Source organism: Rutilus rutilus (assembly GCF_951802725.1).
Source record: "Rutilus rutilus genome assembly, chromosome: 12".
NCBI lineage: Eukaryota > Metazoa > Chordata > Actinopteri > Cypriniformes > Leuciscidae > Rutilus > Rutilus rutilus.
In genome coordinates this window covers 12,560,712-12,580,745 of record NC_140217.1, presented here as the reverse complement: position 1 = coordinate 12,580,745, position 20,034 = coordinate 12,560,712, and the positions used below count along the sequence as shown (strand labels likewise).

The window sequence follows — 20,034 nt, the reverse complement described above, 5'->3', positions numbered from 1 at the left end:
TTTTTTTTTTTTTTTATGACACATGAGGTTCTGCATAAACACTCCTGCTTCATCACAGCGCCCACAAGACCTGGCATATCAAAAGTCACCTTTCTCCATCAAAACCTCCAAGGCGAAAAGGAAGCCTAGCAACCACAAATACATAAAATGCCATGAAATAAGAGGGCACCCCACTAAGAAAAAAAAATCCCAAATTTTCGACAACCACTGTAGCTATAGGTCTCACATGGAGCAGAGCTCTATTTCTGTACCCTTAAATAAACAACGATTAGTCTCAAAGGGGAACAGAGTGTGCTTTGCTCTGGACGAGTTAATGGTTGTTTGGTTGGTAATAGTGCTGCACGATTAATCATTTCACAATCGCAATCGCGATGTCAAGCCTATGCGATGGCGCAAAATGCTGCGATTTTATGAAATAAATAAATGAATGTGTGGACATGACAACCCATTCTCTCAGAGCGCTGTTTGCCAATTTTCTACACTGCTAATAAAAAGAAGACCAGTCAGTTTCAGTTTAGGCAGTGGCACGTGTGGTGTGGCACGTATCACGTCGTGACTTTTTCCGGTGTGCAGCGTGGAGAACAGGTGAAGATGGACGTCGAGCAGACGGACACTGAACTGGTGGCCAGAAAAAAAAAATATCTCTGTTGGGCTATATGGCGATATTTTGGCTATAGCGAGCAGGGCTGCCAACTATCACTCATTCAGCGTGAGACTCAAGCAATTGACACTTTTCACACGCTCTCAGGCGACACATCCATTTTCTCACGCAGAGAAAAATCGCGAAGCAAAGAGGACACTGACACCGACAGACTAGACAGAGCAGGTTACCTTTGATTGGAAACAGATTCTCAGATTCTGTCAATTTTATTACGAAATTCAAACAATAGCGTTTTGCCGCGTGTAAATGTGACGTGACAGATCGTGGTCTGAACCGAACATCTACTGTTTAGTTTATGGTAAATAAACAGGAATGAACAATAGGTGTGTTGAAAGGTACAGTACTTACCGAAATGTTTATGCCTCATGCATAATATCGATCAATCAGTGTTTTTCAACTGGAAAGAGGTCAATAAAACAGCTGGAGAACAATGTCACATTAGGAAAGCCATTTGATTGCACGTTAGTTGGCTATTGTAAATATTGTAGCTATAAATATAAATATAAATATTGTAAAGTTGTTATAATACCCTAGTAAAAACCACATTATATGTATAGTTGTTATTTTTAACCTGTAATAATAATACCAGCTGACAGGGCTCTCTGTAGCCTATGTTACGGCATTAGGTGAGTTTTTTTTTTTTTTTTGAGAAAAATTAACATGTATCTACTGTTGTTAATATTTATCCCAATGAATCGATATTGAATCAAGATCGGAATCAAATCACAAGATTTGATTTGAAAGCGTGAAATTTGTGTCAAGCAATAATAAAAACAGTAGCCTACCAATCATTGTCCCATGTAAACATTGTGACATGTTGTCACTAAACTTAACAAATTTCTGTGTTTTTTTTACCAAATGTTTTGACAATTACAATACACATCCTGCTTAAATGTCCCTGTTTGTCTGGACAGAATGTTCAAAATATCTTATTTTCATGAGCATACTTGTTCTTATTTATTGTTCTATTTATTTTATACTGTACTATTGAGACAATAACAAGTTTGCAGTAATGCAAAGATGTCATTATTTCATTTTGTAAAAAAATATTATTTTAATTTGAAAACACTGTGCATTTAGTTGTTGTTGCTAGTTTGAGTTGAGAAATACACATTCCAGCATTATCACTAATCTGTGTGTACATTTCCTTGAGAACCAAGCAAGTTGACTCATGAAACTATTTGTTTATTATATCGCAATCGCATATTGCAATCGCAATATTGACCTCAATAATCGCAATATGACATTTTCCCTAAATCGTGCAGGCCTAGAAGCATGATACCTCGACTCCGTAATCAATAAGCAACTTAGAGATCGCAACAACATTCAGCTTGGCTAGTCCTATAAAAGGTACAGTACTGATATTTACTTTATAATGCCAATGGATTTTAATATGTGCAGAGACTGACATGACTACAACGACACAGATGAGTTTACTTATTTGTTTATTCCCTATAACTGTGTTGCTGTACCATACTACTGCAAACTATACAGCCCAAACAGACAGTGAGGGACACTTCACTGACCACTGCCTCTCTCCACTTTAGTTGTTTTAGAAACGACTCAAAAATAAATCATTATTAATCATTAAAATTGAATCATTTCATCATACATAATGTAGGCCTATATGATACACATGACCAGTATTGCACATATTATGTAACTGTAAAAAAAATATTGTTGGTTTGACTTAAAAAAGTAAGTAACCTGGTTGCCTTAATTTTAAGTTCATTGAAATTAAAAAAATTTAGTTGAAGATGGAGTTTGGTTTAATCAACAGAAACTCAAAATATTATGTTATCTGAACCACACAATTTATCTAATCTAAGTTGATTTGACAAAAGAAAAAATGTTGTGATAAATCATGATTTTTTTTTTTTTTTTTTTACAGTGTAGATACTATTTCACACATTTGCTGTGTGTCTTGTTGGAGGAGGATAGGCTCCCCCAGTTGAAAATAAGGAACTTTATTAACTTTAATTCCACTTGAGGGTAATTTTCACCAAGAATTTCATTTAATTTAGCTGTTTAATATATCAAGAACCTGCTGGTTTAGCTTAGCTCAGGAATTCTCTTAACGTCTGTTGGAGCCAATCATGACTGTATTGTTCCAGCTGCAATTTAAGGTTAAATAAAAGTGCTTTATGAAAGTATAAACAACATGCATCAAAATGTTACGATTAAAAATATATATTCTAAAATATCTGTTTTAAAACTGAGACAGGACCTAGGCCTAACAGAATACAGACCCAATTAAGGCTCTGTAGCCCTTTTGAGGATTTGTTTGACAAAGCTGCAAGCCCGCCTGTCATCTCCTATGATGTCAGCGGCATATGAACACTGATAGGAGCCCGCGCAGCAGCCCCAGTTAGCCTTCACCTGTCCGCGTGCACTTCTTACCTGCACAAGTTTAGTCCTCCGATTTGCAGGGTTTCTACATCGTGGACACGATGTTGTTCTACGTGAGTTGCAGCTTGCTGCTGGCACTGGTGACTTTTCACGGCGCCGCTGGATCAGAAATGGTGTTCCGTTGTCCGAGCTGCACCGCAGAGCGCCAGGCGGCTTGCCCGATGATCACGGAGCCGTGCGCGGAGATTGTGCGCGAGCCGGGCTGCGGCTGCTGTCCGGTGTGTGCCCGGCAAGAGGGCGAGCTGTGCGGCGTTTACACACCGAGATGTTCCAGTGGTCTGCGGTGTTATCCCAAGCCGGATTTGGAGTTGCCCCTGGAGCAGCTGGTTCAAGGGCTCGGGAGATGTGGACGTAAAGTAGACACTGAGCCCACAGGAAGCGCAGAGCCTCGGGAAGTCAGCGGTAAGTGATTTAATGGGTGCACAATTATAATATGCTGCAATAACCTATTAGCCTACAATGACAAAGTTATGAATATGGGATTTTCATAATTTGCCTCTTCTGCTTTTATTAAATATGCCAAAATAAATATATTTAATTATAGGCCTATCAGCTGATTTATTGGAACGATACATATTGGGCTTATAAAGATGTCCCATTAAAATTAGACTTTGGGCTTATTTATTTTTCTTTTCTCGTGAACAAATTTATAATTGATGAAAACCTACAGATTTGTGGAGGAAAAAAATGCAAATCTTTTCTAAAATATACCAATATGCCCCGATACTTGTGACAGAACTGATTGTTTTTTATTTTATTTTTTTCCTGTAAGCATAGGCTCCCGTGGCACATAGTGCAGTCATCGATATTTGATTAATTGGTTCGAACTCAAACACTACACATTTTAACAGCCTGTTAAATATGCACCTGTTGTAACATTATGTGTTCTTAAGTGTTTTATCTCTCTGAAAGAAAGAAAGAAAGAAAGAAAGAAAGAAAGAAAGAAAGAAAGAAAGAAAGAAAGAAAGAAAGAAAGAAAGAAAGAAAGAAAGGGGAGTTTCTGGAGAACTGGGGAGTATGGAATGCAACAGTGATAGCAAGACGGAGTTTGCGCTTTGACCCTTTCCTGCAGTAAATGTATCATTGTGTTTTTGCGCGTGTGTGTGAAAGAGAGAGATAGAGAAGATGGGTCTGAACAAGCAGAACAGGAGTAGGCTACGGGTCTCGACGCAGAACAAGCAGCGCGCATTGAAGATATGTTTAATGGGATGGCCATGAGTCCAGTAAAAATAATAAGGTGGCACACCAAAAATTGTTTAAAAAAATGCGTTGTCCTAATATTTGAACACTTGGCTACATGCAGCTTATTCGGTAATGTACGTCTAATTAGCCTACATAAGTAAATAAATATCCAGAATGATGACATTCAGGCGTGCTCGAGTGAGTGTTACGTTTTGACTTTGTGTCCACTGGACGTTTGTGAATCAATTTGACGAATCAGAATTCTTCTGTTAACTTTTGGTGAGATGATGACTAGGCTACGTATGAAATTTCGACAAACAAATCAGTAGGCCTATATGTTCCAGAAAATTCAGAATGGCAAATAAAACAGCCGGCCAATCAACGAACAGAGTGCGGGCTGAGAGCCGTGACGTAGACGCTGATTGTACCGTGGCGTGGATGCATAGATTTACTTCACATAATCTGCTAAAGTCGTTCACAGCCATGTTCACTCCGGTATTTCGCTCGATGGTTTTGTTTTCGCATCATACATGTGTTTACAGTGGAAGTTCGATGCGGTTGAGCCTGCGCATAACACACGTCATAACCAAACATTATGTGATTGGCATACAGGTAACCAATGATTTTAAACTTCAGACAAGCGCCCCACCCCCGCGAGAAAGAAAACGCTTTTCAATTGGTTGGTTTCAAGTGACGTCACGCTGCTGCATCGCGAGAGCGCGAAATTCAGATGGAGGGCAGGAAGTGAAATAGCTGAGGATCTGCCATCTGAAAAAATGCCAATGTTTTGTGTAGTTTACGGCTGCTCCAATCGTTCTAATCGAGAACAGGGAAAGGGTTTTTATAGAGTACCGAAGATTGTCACTCATAAAGGTGAGAAATGTAAAAAGCTCACAGAACAACGCCGTAAAAAGTGGATTTTTAACATAATACGTCTGCGGTCGGGAGGAGCAGAGTCTGTTAATGTCTGTGTCTGCAGCGACCACTTCGTCGGAGGTATGTTAGCTAGCCAACGTGTTTTTTTGTGTCTGTGTTTATATAGCATTAGGTTGTTGTTAAATGCTCATTTACTTAGGTCTCGTTTACACTGTCAGTGAAATGTGACCCAATTCCGATTTTTTGCTCATATGTGACACAGATCCGATGTGTTATGACAGTGTAAACAGGAAAAAAACGCATGCATTCGGATATTTCGAGATCGGTTTTAGGCCTCATTCATGGGTCAATGACGTATAAGGATTTTCGACAGGATAATTTTAAAATACAAAAAAAAAAATATCTGTTGCAATTGTTCAAACATTAAGGATGTTGTGTACACCTAAATTCATTAAAAAAAATTCAATTTAAGTGATTTTAGTGTTTATGTGTATAAAAGTGTGTGTGTGTGTGTGTGGGTGGGTTTGAATTTTTTTGCACTCCTGATGTTGTAGAGTGTCACCCCTTTACTGCGGTGTACTTTTTTTTTTAGAATCGTGGCTGATTTGTAGATTGTACGTGTTTTTGTAAATTTCCCATTCATTTCCTATGGGTCGGTCATTTTTGACCGAAGACCATGAGTGTGACTTTTTTTTTTTTTACAACCACTTAGCATGCTCGGATCATGACCTCAAATTTTTTTTTTGTATTCACATATCTAATTCCATAAAAGTCACCAAGTATCATAACCTTCCGATGAAGCTGTGATTTAAAAAAATTCAAAACAGAAAATTATTCTGTCAGAAATGACCGAGGACCATCAGAGGGTTAAGTAAGTTTTTAATTGATTCATTTCCATTGTAAAAATCATTAGTTATTAACTTAGGGGTAACACAACACCGTTTTGAACTGAAAACAGAAAACTTTTAATGCGTTCTGGCTGTTCATTAACACTACAATGGCGTTTTGGTGTCCTGAGAACCCAGACTTTGAAGTAGGTTTCAAAGTGCAAGTTTTTGAAAACGGGTTTTAAAAGCGATACCGTTATCATCTCCGTGTAAACTTCAAAAACGTGAATCTGTGAAAACGGTGACGGCATGCACATGCGTATAAAGTGTTTAGTCTATAGGCATGCGCATTTGAATGTGTGTGCAGGCACGTAGTCTGTCTTTTCACAAAGTGGCATCGCCAATTACTTGTCTGGCATGCATAATACAGTGTCCGCGGATGCGTGTGAACGGGAATCATTTTGATAACGTTTTCATCTGTACAGAGAGGAAAACTTTTTTTTTTTTTTTCATGTCAACACGTTGTGATGTTGTGAGGCTTTCGCAGGGGATAGTCTAGCTCAGAGGTCCCCAACCCCCGGGCCGCGGACCGGTACCGGTCCGTGGGACATTTGGTACCGGGCCTCACAGAAAGAATATATAACTTAACGTATTTTCCGGACTATAAATCGCTCCGGAGTATATGTCGCATCAGTAAAAAAATGCGTCATGAAGAAGAAAAAACATAATATAGCCTAAGTCGCACTGGACTATAAGTCGCATTAATTTAGAAATGTAGCCTATTTCACACAAAAAAATAATTGTTCGGATGGGACAGTTCACCCTTACGGACGTGATCGAGCGCTCTGAAAGCGGCACAAAAAGACTGCTTTAAAACTTTCACAGAGACCTCAGACAGAAAGCAAAAAGCCTGTCTTTAAATTGTATTTCGTTTTGTATTAATTGTATCTTAATTTTAATTAATGTTTTAAAGAAGTAAATATAATAGAAAATATTTAATCAGGACACGGAGGCGCGGGCGCGTGAACTGGAGCTGATCTCATAAATTAACAGAAATTCAGCGTATAAGGTAGCCTACTTGCCTCACAGACCTGAGACATAGAAAGCTTGAAATGTCTAATTTTAAACAGAACAATTCAAAACAATAGAAAACTGACTGTTCTCTGCTTATGTAATTCGTATGAAATGTGCATTTCTCTCTGGCGCGTTCACTAGGCATACTGCGAAGATCGAGTCAGCATTGTAAACTTAATCTTTGCACAGAAAACACTTGTTTATTATTAAACAATTAAAATGTCTCCTGCTATATTTTACATATTCATAATCATTAATTTTGGTTCTTAAAATCGGTTCTTTGTGACAGCTTTTAGGTGCTTTATTGGCAGCGCCACCCTTACATCGCATCAGCACCGTAAACATGGAGATTTTTTTCTTATGGGGGGCTTTTTGTTTGTGTTCAGGCTTTCTCAGTTGTCTTTAGGCGCGATATTACGAGTACCCTGCTAATAAAATTGCAAGTAAGACATTGGATTCACGTTTATTATTATATTTAATTATTTTTTATATATTTTTTATATTTTGTTGTATTTATCCGCCGCACCTTAAAGGCCGGTCCGTGAACATATTGTCTGATATTAAACCGGTCCGTGGCGCAAAAAAAGGTTGGGGACCGCTGGTCTAGCTGACACAGTCTCTGCTGACACTTCAGGGCTGCATTGTGGTCGTGTCTAGGCGCAGGTTCTCCATCTGATCAGGATACGGCCCAGGTACGGTAAACCTCTGGAAAAACACAGAGACTAATATCAACGTAGATGCCATTCTTCTTATGATGTAACGTGTACATCAGGTGTTATGGGAGGCTATAAGTTATTATAACAATGAGGCAATAATAATGGGTTCAAATAAAATAGCAAAATGAAGTAATCATTTGTTTTTCTATTGAACAACCGTTTTAAAATACATAGTCATATACACTCACCTAAAGGATTATTAGGAACACCATACTAATACTGTGTTTGACCCCCTTTTGCCTTCAGAACTGCCTTAATTCTACGTGGCATTGATTCAACAAGGTGCTGAAAGCAAATTTTGGCCCATATTGATAGGATAGCATCTTGCAGTTGATGGAGATTTGTGAGATGCACATACAGGGCACGAAGCTCCCGTTCCACCACATCCCAAAGATGCTCAGGACTGCCGCATACTGGATGTTTTTCCCTTTTCACACCATTCTTTGTAAACCCTAGAAATGGTTGTGCGTGAAAATCCCAGTAACTGAGCAGATTGTGAAATACTCAGACCGGCCCGTCTGGCACCAACAACCATGCCACGCTCAAAATTGCTTAAATCACCTTTCTTTCCCATTCGGACATTCAGTTTGGAGTTCAGGAGATTGTCTTGACCAGGACCACACCCCTAAATGCATTGAAGCAACTGCCATGTGATTGGTTGATTAGATAATTGCATTAATGAGAAATTGAACAGGTGTTCCTAATAATCCTTTTGGTGAGTGTACATTATAAACATAATCAATTTATGTATGTTATGTATTATAACAAATGCGTGCTGAGGCACCACGGCTTGGTGATTTGTTGTTACACTTTACAGCCTGATCAAATATTGTCCAAACATTTAATCCAAATGTCCACTTAATCTTTAATATTTGGCCACTTATTTACCATAGAAATGCTACAGCTTGAACAACAAAATGTGGAAATCAAAACACAGAGCGAGGGTTTAAACTTTTATTTTGAAATCGCGATGAACAACAATTGCGCATATTTAGAAACATATTGATGTATTCTTCTGTTTTGGTGTAGGTTTATATAATTTACGTTACAGATCTGGTGAAATTACACTACTTTCCCAGATGAACCTTATTAGCAACCCAAACTCACAGCATATGCAGAGATATGTAGTTTGTTAACCAAGCTGCTAAAATAATAACAGTGCAACACTTTGCTATTGAACACAAAACGCATCAGACTTTATATGCTTTAAATGCACGTTATTGGAAACCCAAACAAACAGCACATGCAGAGACAGAGTTGCGGAGCAGCATTTACTGTGAACGGAGCCGCTCTGAAACACTGGAAGAAACACATAACCTGCATGCATGTAAAAAAAAAGCAGCATGCTTCCCTCTGAAATATCTATCTATAAATCCCAGAAATGTCTGTCTGTCTGTATGTCTTTTATTTGCATGTCTCTCGAACCGTTAGTCCGATGGATTTCAAACTTGACAGGTGTCTTGCTATGGGCACGAGTAAGTGCAGTGCCAAGTTTGGCATTGTTTGGATTAGAAATGCAAAAGATATTGTTAAATATATCGGTAAAAGAAGCACACATCCGCTTTTGCCGCTCTAGTCGCTGGCCACTCCCCCTCTCACACTGCACACTGAGTGAGCACAGTGCAGGACCAGAGGCCACTCCCCCTCTCACACTGACACTGAGTGACACGTGCGCCTATTGGCTGTTCTGCGGCAACTGCAGCAGCCTATCGAGCGAGGCCTGGCGTGACGTCAGACCCAATGAGGGCGCTTTGCGCCCTCTGCGTCACATCCCGCCGAAACAGGCGTGGCTTAGGCCTATAAATACGGCTCGCAGGCAGCTGATATCTGGTTTTTCATCGTCGAAGCAACCAGAGCGTATTGCCTGCACGGCAAGATACGCAGTACTCGTTCCCTCTACTAGAGAGAACCGAGGTTACGTTAGTAACCGAGTATGTTCTCTTACGAGAGGTCTCTCGTACTGCGTAAGAGTATCTTACGCTAGGGGACCCAATGCATCCCCTGTGATCTGACACCAAAGACCCAAGGGCGAAAACCCGGGGTTCATATAGTGCACAATCACCCAGGGAACTCACAGGGAGTCCGGGAAGAGGGAGGGGCGAAGCCGCGCTCTTCCACATATAGCAGCGTCACTTAGACGCGGATTACATCATACAGACAGGGCGGGGTACAGCCTGAACTGATGGGGAAATGTGGGTCTTATACAGGTTGCCCATAGCTTTTTTTTTTTTTTAACGGTCGATCAGTGAGCTGTGCTCAGTAGACGCAGCATTCTGAACCGATAGCATCAGAACAGACAATACTGGTCATTTAGACCGACAGCAGCCTGGCCTGTAGGGCGGGAACCTCTAGGTTGTAAAACCTTATAAATGTAGACGGGGAGGCCCAGCCTGCCGCCATACATATATCTTGCAAGGCAATCCCACTTGACCAGGCCCACGATGAAGCCATGCTTCTCGTGGAGTGCGCTCTGACACCCAATGGCAGGGCTCGCAAAATCGCCTGCCCGACGTCCCGGGGCTATTGTGTTTTCCAGTCGGGCTACCAAAATGCATAACCAGCCTGCCCGCCGGGCTATCTGAAATAGTGTTCGCTTCAGTCTTGCTATAATCAGATTCAGCGCGTTCTTCATCTTCAATCCGAAGCGGCGCCGAGCACGTCAGAAACAGAGAGGACAGGGTGTGTGTGTGTTCATCTGAGTCTCATTGGTCTGCGGTGCTCGTCAATGTCAGAATATTGAGATGACCAATCAAATCAAAGTAGGCGGGCTTTATGTTCACAAGAAGCTGCTGAGCGCGAATTTGAGCAGAGCGACTCGACGCTTCTGTTTACGGTCAAGTGCGAGATAAGATGTAAGTAGCTAAACTAAACATTTCATATTTGACAGCTTTTTTAGGTCATAAATGTGAAACAAATGACAAAAATAATCAGGCAAATTAATATACTTTTGTCGAATTTCGCCATTTGGAACTGAAAATAGGCCTATGTAATGTGACTAATAATTAGTTTACTGTCATTGTGAGGGGACATTAGCATTAACAAAGCCGTTTTCATCATAGGCACAAGATTAATAATGAATGTGTACATGTTGAGAATTAATATACAATTTGTAGCCTTCAGTAAATTAAAAAAGTTCAGCTTTAGGTAGGGAGAAGAGATGGCAAGATGAGGAGACTGAGAGAAAAAGAAAGAGTGATGGATAAGAAGTGAGAGCAGGTATCATCTACTGCCTGCTGACATGGTTTTAAAGCTATTTCTTATCCTTTTTTGGCCTTTAAACGTCTTGAAATGGACATATCCGAGAAATAAAAAAAATTAAACCCCCTAATAACCTTAAATGTAGGACCTCTTTGATTATAAAGCCCTGTCTACGGCCCTGTATTAGGAATAAGATCAATAATGAATGTGTACATATTGTGAATGAATTCAATAAACTTAGTTAGGCTACCTAGCTTTCCTAGTAGCTTTCAGTAAATTAATGCATCTGAGAAAATGATTCATAAATCAACCTATCAGTTGACCCTTTGTTTACTTTCTTCACTGACAGACAAAAATGAAAAGCCTCTATCGGTCAAAGCTCAGCTTTAGGAGGGGAAGAGACAGAGCAAGAGAAAAACTAAGAGAATAGGAGTGTGATGCTGATGAGGAGAGAAAAATAATCAGCTGCCCACTTACATGGTTTTAAAGATATTGTTATCCAATTTTTTTGGCCTTCAAAACATCTTAAAATGCACATTATGTAGATCAGAGAAATCAAAATTTTCCCCGAACCCCCCTAACTAGCATATCTCAAATTCGGGACCTCAGTGATGAAAAAACCCTGCCATCTGCATGTTAATGAAACAAGTTAATAGTGAGCATTAAACCCTAAACTAAAGAGTTACTTATTATTTATTTTTTTATCATACCCTCATTGGGGGCTGAGCCACCGACACAGACCGATTCATGTTCCATACTGGTCACACACATTTCAGTTCAGTTAGAACCAGATGCATATTTGTTGATATTTGTGTTTTGAAAAAGTTTTTGATTCATTGTTTTGACTCCTAACTCTTTTTATATGGGCTAGTAAAATTCATTTCGGGCTACCAAAATCTGGAGAGTGCCTGCCCGAAGGGCTACCAGCGATTTTGAAATTTTGCGAGCCCTGCCCAACGGGCATTGCATGCCCTTGGAAGTGTACGCTAGCGCAATAGCGTCAACTATCCATCTGGATAGGCTTTGTTTCGACGCGGCTAGTCCCTTAGAACGCCCGCTGAACGAAACAAAGAGCTGCTCTGTCTGTCTGAAAACAGAAGAGCGAGACACATAAGCTCTTAATGCCCTGATTGCGTCTCCTTCCTCATCAGAGACCGGTAGGACTGACAGGGAAATGACCTGTGCCCTAAACGGTGTGTTGAGGGATTTTGGAACATAACCGTGCCTAGGTTTGAGTATAACTCTTGAGTCATTAGGCCCAAACTCCATGCACGTCACGCTCACTGAGAGATTGAGCTAGAATCAGCCAATCGTCCAAGTAGTTCAATACTCGCATGCCCTGTAGTCTGAGGGGTGCGAGCGCTGCATCCATGCACATCGTAAATGTACGGGGTGCTAGGGATAAGCCGAATGGCAGGACTGTGTACTGATATGCCTGGCCCTCGAAGGCGAATCTCAAAAATCGCCTGTGACGTGACGCTATCTGTATTTGAAAATATGCGTCCTTCAGATCTATTGACACAAACCAATCTCCTCGGCAAATCTGCGCGAGGATTTTTCTGGTCGTGAGCATTCTGAACTGCCGCTTCGCAAGCATCCTGTTCAGTTGCCTTAGATCTAGTATGGGTTTGAGCCCCCCGTCTTTTTTCGGTACCAGGAAGTATCTGCTGTATAGCCTTCCTTCGCTCTGAGCTTGAGAGAGAGGCTCTATGGCCCCTTTGCTCAATAGTTTCACAATTTCTTGCTCGAAGTAGATGTGCTACTTCTGTTTTCACCGTGGTTTCGACGCGCTCCGTATAGCGGCGAGGGCGTCGGCGAAACCGCAGCGAATAGCCTCTTTTTATAATGTCTAGCACCCACTTCGAAACCCCGGGTAGCCTTGCCCATGCATCTGCACGAATAGCTAGGGGTTGAATGCGAAGCGCGCTCCGTTCGCTCAGCGACAGAGGGGCTTCGGTGTGCTGTAACATAAGCGTCGCGCTCATGACATTTGAGGCAGGGGGCGCGCTGATAACAGCGGGCAGATTGCCCGCGCTCGACTCCTCTGCGGTGGTCAACCGAGAGGGGGAGGGCTGGGCGAGTCCCGTAGGAATTGTCATGTCTGTGTGTGGATGTGGGCGCGGGATAGCGGGCACATTTACAACACTGAGAGCATTGTCCGCCTGAGCAGAGCGAATGCACATGCAGAACGTAGTGTTTGTGGGCACTGGGTAGTGGGCACATTTACCACGTTTAATGCGCAATCGATCTGAGTCAATTTTATGTGCGTGAGCCCTGTGTGACGGGCTGTGCTTGTGTGTAGGAATGGGCACTGGGCATTTTGTCTACACATATAACACCATCGGCCGTGGCCGAGACACCAGAAAATACACTCTTTTTGGGATTTATCTGGGTAGCCGTGAAAACGGCATTTGTGTGCAGGCAAGCGAACTGGACGACGATAAGCTTTGGTGGAAGTCCGGCCGCAGCGGGACTTGAACACCGTCGTTTCCCTAGGCGTGCTAGGACGACTTCGGGGCCTCGGGCTTCACCACAATCCTAGGCCGTGGACCACGCGGGGCGGGGCGGCGGCTGGATGAGCGAGAGCACGGTCTCGCGCTTCGGGCCTGTCGGCGCTGCGAAGTGGCGGTGGGCAGAGGCTGAGGCTGTGAGCTGTGAGCAGACGGTTTCGCACGGCCTGCTGCAGAACTGAAGCGCTTCGGTAAGAAGTGCTTCATGGCCTGTGACGCTTTCTGTACCTCGGCGAATCTTTCCGTGAAATCCTTGACGGAAGATCCAAAGAGGCCAGCAGGAGAAAGCAGAGCGTCGAGGAACGCGGCGCGCTCGGACTCAGACATCTCGGAGAGCGTTAGCCACAGGTGTCTCTCAGTCACGGTGAGAGAGGCCATGCTCCGTCCTATGGCCTGTGCAGCAGACTTAGTAGCGCGGAGAGCGAGGTCCGTAGCACTTCTTAAGTCTTGCACGCAGATTGCATCTGGTCCTTTCTCGTCCAGCTTTCGGAGGAGATCGGCCTGGAAAATCTGCAGTGTAGCCATGGTGTGCCGTGCTGACGCAGCCTGCCCGGCGGCGGAGAAATGGGCTGCTATCGCCTCTTCGACCGGCGGCAGCGAATGGTATCCTCTGTTCTTGGCATCGTCAACGGCGGAGAATGCCAGAGAAACAGAAGGGCGCATTCTAGCTGAATAGGGGGCGTTCCAGAACTTAGCGACTTCTTCGTGTAACTCAGGAAGAAAAGGTGCTGGTTTGGATGCAGGCGAAGCACGCTCCCCGGGCAGAAAGTACCCATCCAGCCGGTTGTTCAGGCGTAGACCACTCGAGGCCGAGGCTCGCCGCAGCCTGTGCGAGTACGCGCATGAGCTCTGTCTCGATGCTAGCTCTTTTGCCTGACGATGCGCGGGCAGGGGGCGCGAGATCCTCAGAACTCGCCCAGTCCTCACTGCCTGACGCCAGGATAGAGCAGGAATCATCCTCCCCCGGCGGGGCTTCCTCGTCAGCGTTGTCGACGGAAGCGGCGGCAGACCGCGGCCGCTGTCCGTCAGGAAGAGAAGCTGATGAAGCCGATGAAGCCGGTGAAGCAGGCGGGCGAACCGGCGAGCTTTGGCGGCTGGGAGAAGGTTCCGGGACCCGCTGAGCACGGCGCTTTTTACGGCGCAGTACCGCGGCGGGCGGGGGTGCAGTCTCGGTGAAAAATGCCAGGGGAGTCCTCAGAGTCGCCATGGGCAATAGCTCGCAATGAGGGCAGCCGCCGTCAGCGAGCGCGAGAGCTGCATGATCCTAACCCAGGCAGGAAACACAGATCACGTGGCGGTCCCCGTCGCTGAGTGTGGCTCTGCACGAGCCGCAGGAAGGCATCTTTAAAAAGACGCTAGCTCTTTTAGAAGGTGTGTGTCGCAGCGGCGAACACACACACACACACACACACACACACAGCACAGAGAGTGAAAGGATATAAGCGGCGGATAGCGCAGCAGGAAGGCGATTGAAGGCGGCGCGGCCAGCGACTTCAGTGACGACTCGTCCCGCTGAAAGGCTTCCTCAGACGGCGCGGCTTCTCTCCGGATCCAGCGATGCGTTTGCTTTGCTTGAAGGATGAAAAATCAGATATCAGCTGCCTGCGAGCCGTATTTATAGGCCTAAGCCACGCCTGTTTCAGCGGGATGTGACGCAGCGGGCGCGAAGCGCCCTCATTGGGTCTGACGTCACGCCAGGCCTCGCTCGATAGGCTGCTGCAGTTGCCGCTGAACAGCCAATAGGCACGTGAGCCGTCTTGCCTATGTCTGTATGCTGCCGCAACGCGTTTTATATTATTACAAAATTAAGGATAATTTTTGGCTTCAATATCTCGTGGAAAAAGGATTGTCCCCTTGCGATACTCTTACGCTGTACGAGAGACCTCTCGTAAGAGAACAGTTGAGTTTTGAAAATGATATGTAACAGTGCCTACAGTGCCATTATAAGACTGTAAGTCTGTGTAATATCCCTAATACTTTCACCCATGTAAAATGCAATCTACCCTGACTAAGGTCTTTAGTTGGTGTCTAGGTGGTATTTAGAAGTTTAAGAATCACTGGTGTAGATACATGGACGATAGTGATACAGCAAAAATGGCATCACATGCAAATACATAGCTCCAAACAGCAAGATATATGTAAACAACATTTAAGTATACTTAAAAAGTAGCCCTTTAGCAAATGGTAAACAAATTATCTTTTATAAAAACACAAATACTACCCTTTCACATATTTGACAGTTATTAAAACTATTGATTTAATCATCTTGAACTAAACTGAACATCACAAACAAGTTTTTGTTTTGTCTCAAATATGGGACAGTTTCCCATTATAATGTATACGTTAATTATAACATTATCAAAAAAGATTAAATATTAGATGAAATGAAGGGAAAACAGCGAGAGAAAACAACTTACAATTCCTGTGAATCATAGCTGCATTTAGCACCATAATTCCATTTAAAATTGCCATTTGAAACAAGTTAAGCAATATTTTATTCCATGAAATTTGTAATCTAAACAGTTTGAAGGGTGATTGGGAGCATGCAGGTGGTCTGCCATTGCTCTATACTGTATGTCTCTTTGGACTTAAGGAGTCCTTATCCTTCTTGTTTAGGTTAGAAGGTTCTTGGTAGACCAACTGCTCTGTATTTCCCTGCGAGACCCTGGGACAGGCTCCAACATTTCCGCAACTGCTATTTCCTATACATAGGAAAAATGTTTCGGAAAATGGATAGATGGATGAATAGATGGGTGGATACCATAAAATCAGAATTACTTAATTAATTTAAGAATGTGCAGACTCCAGCGACAGAATATAGTTAAGATGGCCTCTGATATTACAATAAATGGGAAAAATTGGAATGTCACAAATAGCACCTCAGGGAGTCCCAACTTCTAAATAAAAGTCAATTAATGCAGAGGGAACTGACTTGAATAGATAATTTTAACAATAATAAATATAAACTAATAAAACAAAAAAACTATATTAATAATACTTACAAGTTCTGAGTAACATTACGCAAAATGATCAGTTTAAGAAACACATTGTTCATTTAAAATAAAAAATGGTTTACTGATGAAGAAATGTATACTTTTGTTAAGCTTTTTGAAAATAATACTGACCTACCAAATTCACATTTTTCACATTCACATTATTTATTAAAGAGAGTTCAAATAAAATAAATAAATAGAACAATTCATCCATTCATTCATAAATGTGTAATGCTGTCAGGGTTCATTAAGTCACGGACAGGGCAGAGTCAAACAGAGAATGGTAACAGGCAAACATACAGGTAGTATAGAACAATAAATGCTGGACTGGCAAGGTAAAATGGCTTAAGACAGTCCAGTCCAGCACAATGCAGCAGTCAAAGGGAGAATTATAGGGGAGGAAATGAGGAACAGGTGCAGCAGGTAACAATCAGTAACTAAGAAAGGAAAACAAAAGCAAACACAAAAAGAATACAGAGCTTACTTAGACAAACAGGACAAGCAGAGAAAACCCAGAGATCAGCTGAGTCTTAACAGTATGGAACTATGGAACCCATGGATAAGTGACCAGTTAAGTAGGGCTCTTTACGGTGACATTTAATGCTGTACCCCTCAAAGGTCCAAAAGATTCTGGTATTCCCTCCACTCCTGCGCTTGGAATCCAGCATCCTCCTTACGGTGTACACTGGAAAGCTTCTACAAAATGGGGGATGGAGGAAAGAAATAGACAATGGGAGAAATTGGACTGAGACAAATAGATATGATGCAGGAGACCTAAGATACCAGGTGAACCAAGTGGAGGGATTGCAGTCGCACCACCACCAGACTGAGGACCTTACCAATAAGATGGACCAAAAAACTGCAATGCCAAGCTGGCATCCTTTAGTTTTTGGTAGAGCCATAACATTTGCACACAAATGTACCTGGGTGTGCAGCCCTTCTTAAGCCTGGAAAAGCAGCTCCCTAACCCTCCTCCAAGTAAAGTGACATTAGCCGGTTTTTTTTTTTTTCAATATCGGGCCAGTGCGAGCCAGGGCTAACAATGTGCCGGCGGGGCCAATAGTCTCGGACCTCAAGGCTAAAATCAAGCTGTGTTTCCACTGTGGGGCCAGTAGCCCTGAAGCGCTACCCTAAAACCTGACCTTAACACACCTCCATAGAAAATGTCATACAATCCCAGAATTTCACCAGCATGGCGCTAGCTGACTGAAAACTAGCTAGATCGCAAAATGAACATGGCGTTTGGTCTTTACTTAAAGACTCCAGCATACATATTTGTATAATCAATATTTGTTATAATATAACATACAATATAACAAAACATTTTTTTTTTTTACAGTGACAGTAATTTATTTATTTGTTTTAGGAGTGCACATCAATCATGCTAAAGTTGAATCAATCAATCAATCAAAGTTAAAGAGAACACACATGCAAAATTGTTCAGTCGTGCCTGCTTCCATTTATCTGTGAGCACAGGAATGCACAAAACAGCTCCATTAAGTCTTTTAATTCCAAAGGCTTACACATTTAGAAAAATATTAATAAAATATATGTTTACATCACATTTATTTAAAAAGAATAAGCATTTTTATACATTTTCCAAGGGATTATGCAATTTGAGGATGTTTTAGTGATCTCTCTCATCTAAATTTACTGTTATCTTTTCAGTCATAACAACAGAAGGAGCTCACGGACAGAAAACAAGAGTTTTATGAGTCATATGCATGTAATTTATGACATATGCAGATGTAGAAATCCGGTATCAACAAAGGCCCAGGCAAGAGACCGTGAAACCAAATAAAAACACAATTATAAGCATATATGGTTTGTCTTCAAGTTCTTCAATCAGTCTCTAGTATTTTCTATAAGCATATATGGATTTATTATGGCAGTTGTTAGCATACTAAATAACATTTAGCAACGCTTGCAATCAGAAGTTTTTTCAGACACTCACTGATGTCTGAAAGTGAGTTGAGCTGATTTTTTTTTTAAATGTCTTAAATCTTGAGGTTAGCTGATAGCCTGATATGAAAACATGGGACATGAGCAGCGGTGTTGACCCTCTCCTGACTCAGGTATACTCAGTTTTTGTTCATGACCTCTTGTCCAAGCCCCAGTTGGCTCGCTTTGGACCAAGGTATTCGGCGGGCCAAAAACCCCAGGCCATTGGCCCCAAGGAGGCCACATCAAGCCCCAGAAGTGAAAGTGAAAACACAACTGGCCCTGGCACGCACTAGCACACTCTCCCTTTTGGCCTGACAGTAGAAACGTGTCTGATGTTGAATGAAAGCTTGGACTGGGGGGAAGCACAAGGGATAAACAATGGATGCAAGGGTGGCCTGGCCAAAAAGGTAAACTCTAAAGGCTGCATCCGAAAGCTGAAGCAGCTGAATTGTTGCCGCGCTGCCCTATCTGTTATGAGGATGCGAGGAGATGAACCCAAATGCAGACAGTGTACAATGAACACAAGGTTTATTGGTACAAAAACAGGAAAACAAAACCCACGAGGGGGCAAAACACAGGAAAAGGAATCTAAAGCTGACAAGACTAAACAATGACTAGACAATATACAAGCAATACTTCTAATAAATACTCTCACAATGACAAGACTTTCCACAAGGTACTCACAGGTATGATTAGCAATGAACCGACAAAGGACGACAAACACAAGGGGATTAAATAGGGAGAAACTGATAATGACGACAGGTGACACAGATGAAACAATGACTAACGAGGAGAACAAGGGGCGGGGTAAGTAACAAGACAATACAAGCAGACAGCCCAAACAAATGGCCATGTGCTTGTACACAAAACATGGGTCTGTCATGATCCTGCCTCAAGACTAGAGAAATACAAAGACACAAGGGCAGAATCATGACAGGGGGTGTAGCAGGCGGCTGTGGAGCGGGAACAGGAACTGGGCTCTCAGAAGCATCTTCAGAACCAGTGCTGCCCGAAGCAGACTCAGAACCTACACTCCTCATCTCCGATTCGGTAACCGCCGCTGACTCTGGAACAGCGCTCTCAGCCGTAGACTCGGGAACAGCGCTCGCTGACGCAGTGGGCTCAGGACTAGAAGACATGACAGGTTTGACAGGCACTTCAAGGATCTTGACAAGACTAGTAAGATAGTCAGCTAGAGTCTCTGCGGCAACGACAACAGGCATCCTCTTACGAGCTGAAACCGATTGCAGGACTGCCTCTGCAGCTTGATCAGCCGCAGCTCTCACAGCAGCTGACTCTGTAACCGGGCTACCAGCAGCTGGCTTGGGATCAGCGCTTTCTGCAGCTGGCTTGGGATCAGCACTCTCTGCAGCTGCGACGGGTTGGGAGGTCAACACGGAGCCAGGGGAAGACAGAGATGGAGGACAAGAGGCTCCCTTTCTCCTCTTCTTTTTCCTGGGTCGCGGAGCAGAGACCGTAGCCGGACTTGTGACCGGTAAGGGGGGTGCAGCGGGGGCCGTTGCTGGAACTGGGGAGCCCACCGCAAGCAAGGAGGATTCTGTGGAGGACGACGCAGACGCAGACTCCCACGACAGGCGTCTTCCACGTTTTCCGCGAAGACTGATGGATACGGATGATGTCTCA

General features: G+C 43.0%; 1 protein-coding gene across 1 annotated transcript in view; it reads left to right on the top strand.

The window, feature by feature from the left end:
* The first annotated feature begins 2,554 nt into the window (after positions 1 to 2,554).
* igfbp2a (insulin-like growth factor binding protein 2a) overlaps positions 2,555 to 20,034 on the top strand; it is a 31,109-nt gene continuing 13,629 nt past the window's right edge. Inside the window, exon 1 of the mRNA XM_084425220.1 lies at positions 2,555 to 3,472. Coding sequence (XP_084281346.1) covers positions 3,112 to 3,472 — 361 coding nt within the window. The 5' untranslated portion in view covers positions 2,555 to 3,111. The remainder of the gene's footprint in view (positions 3,473 to 20,034) is intronic.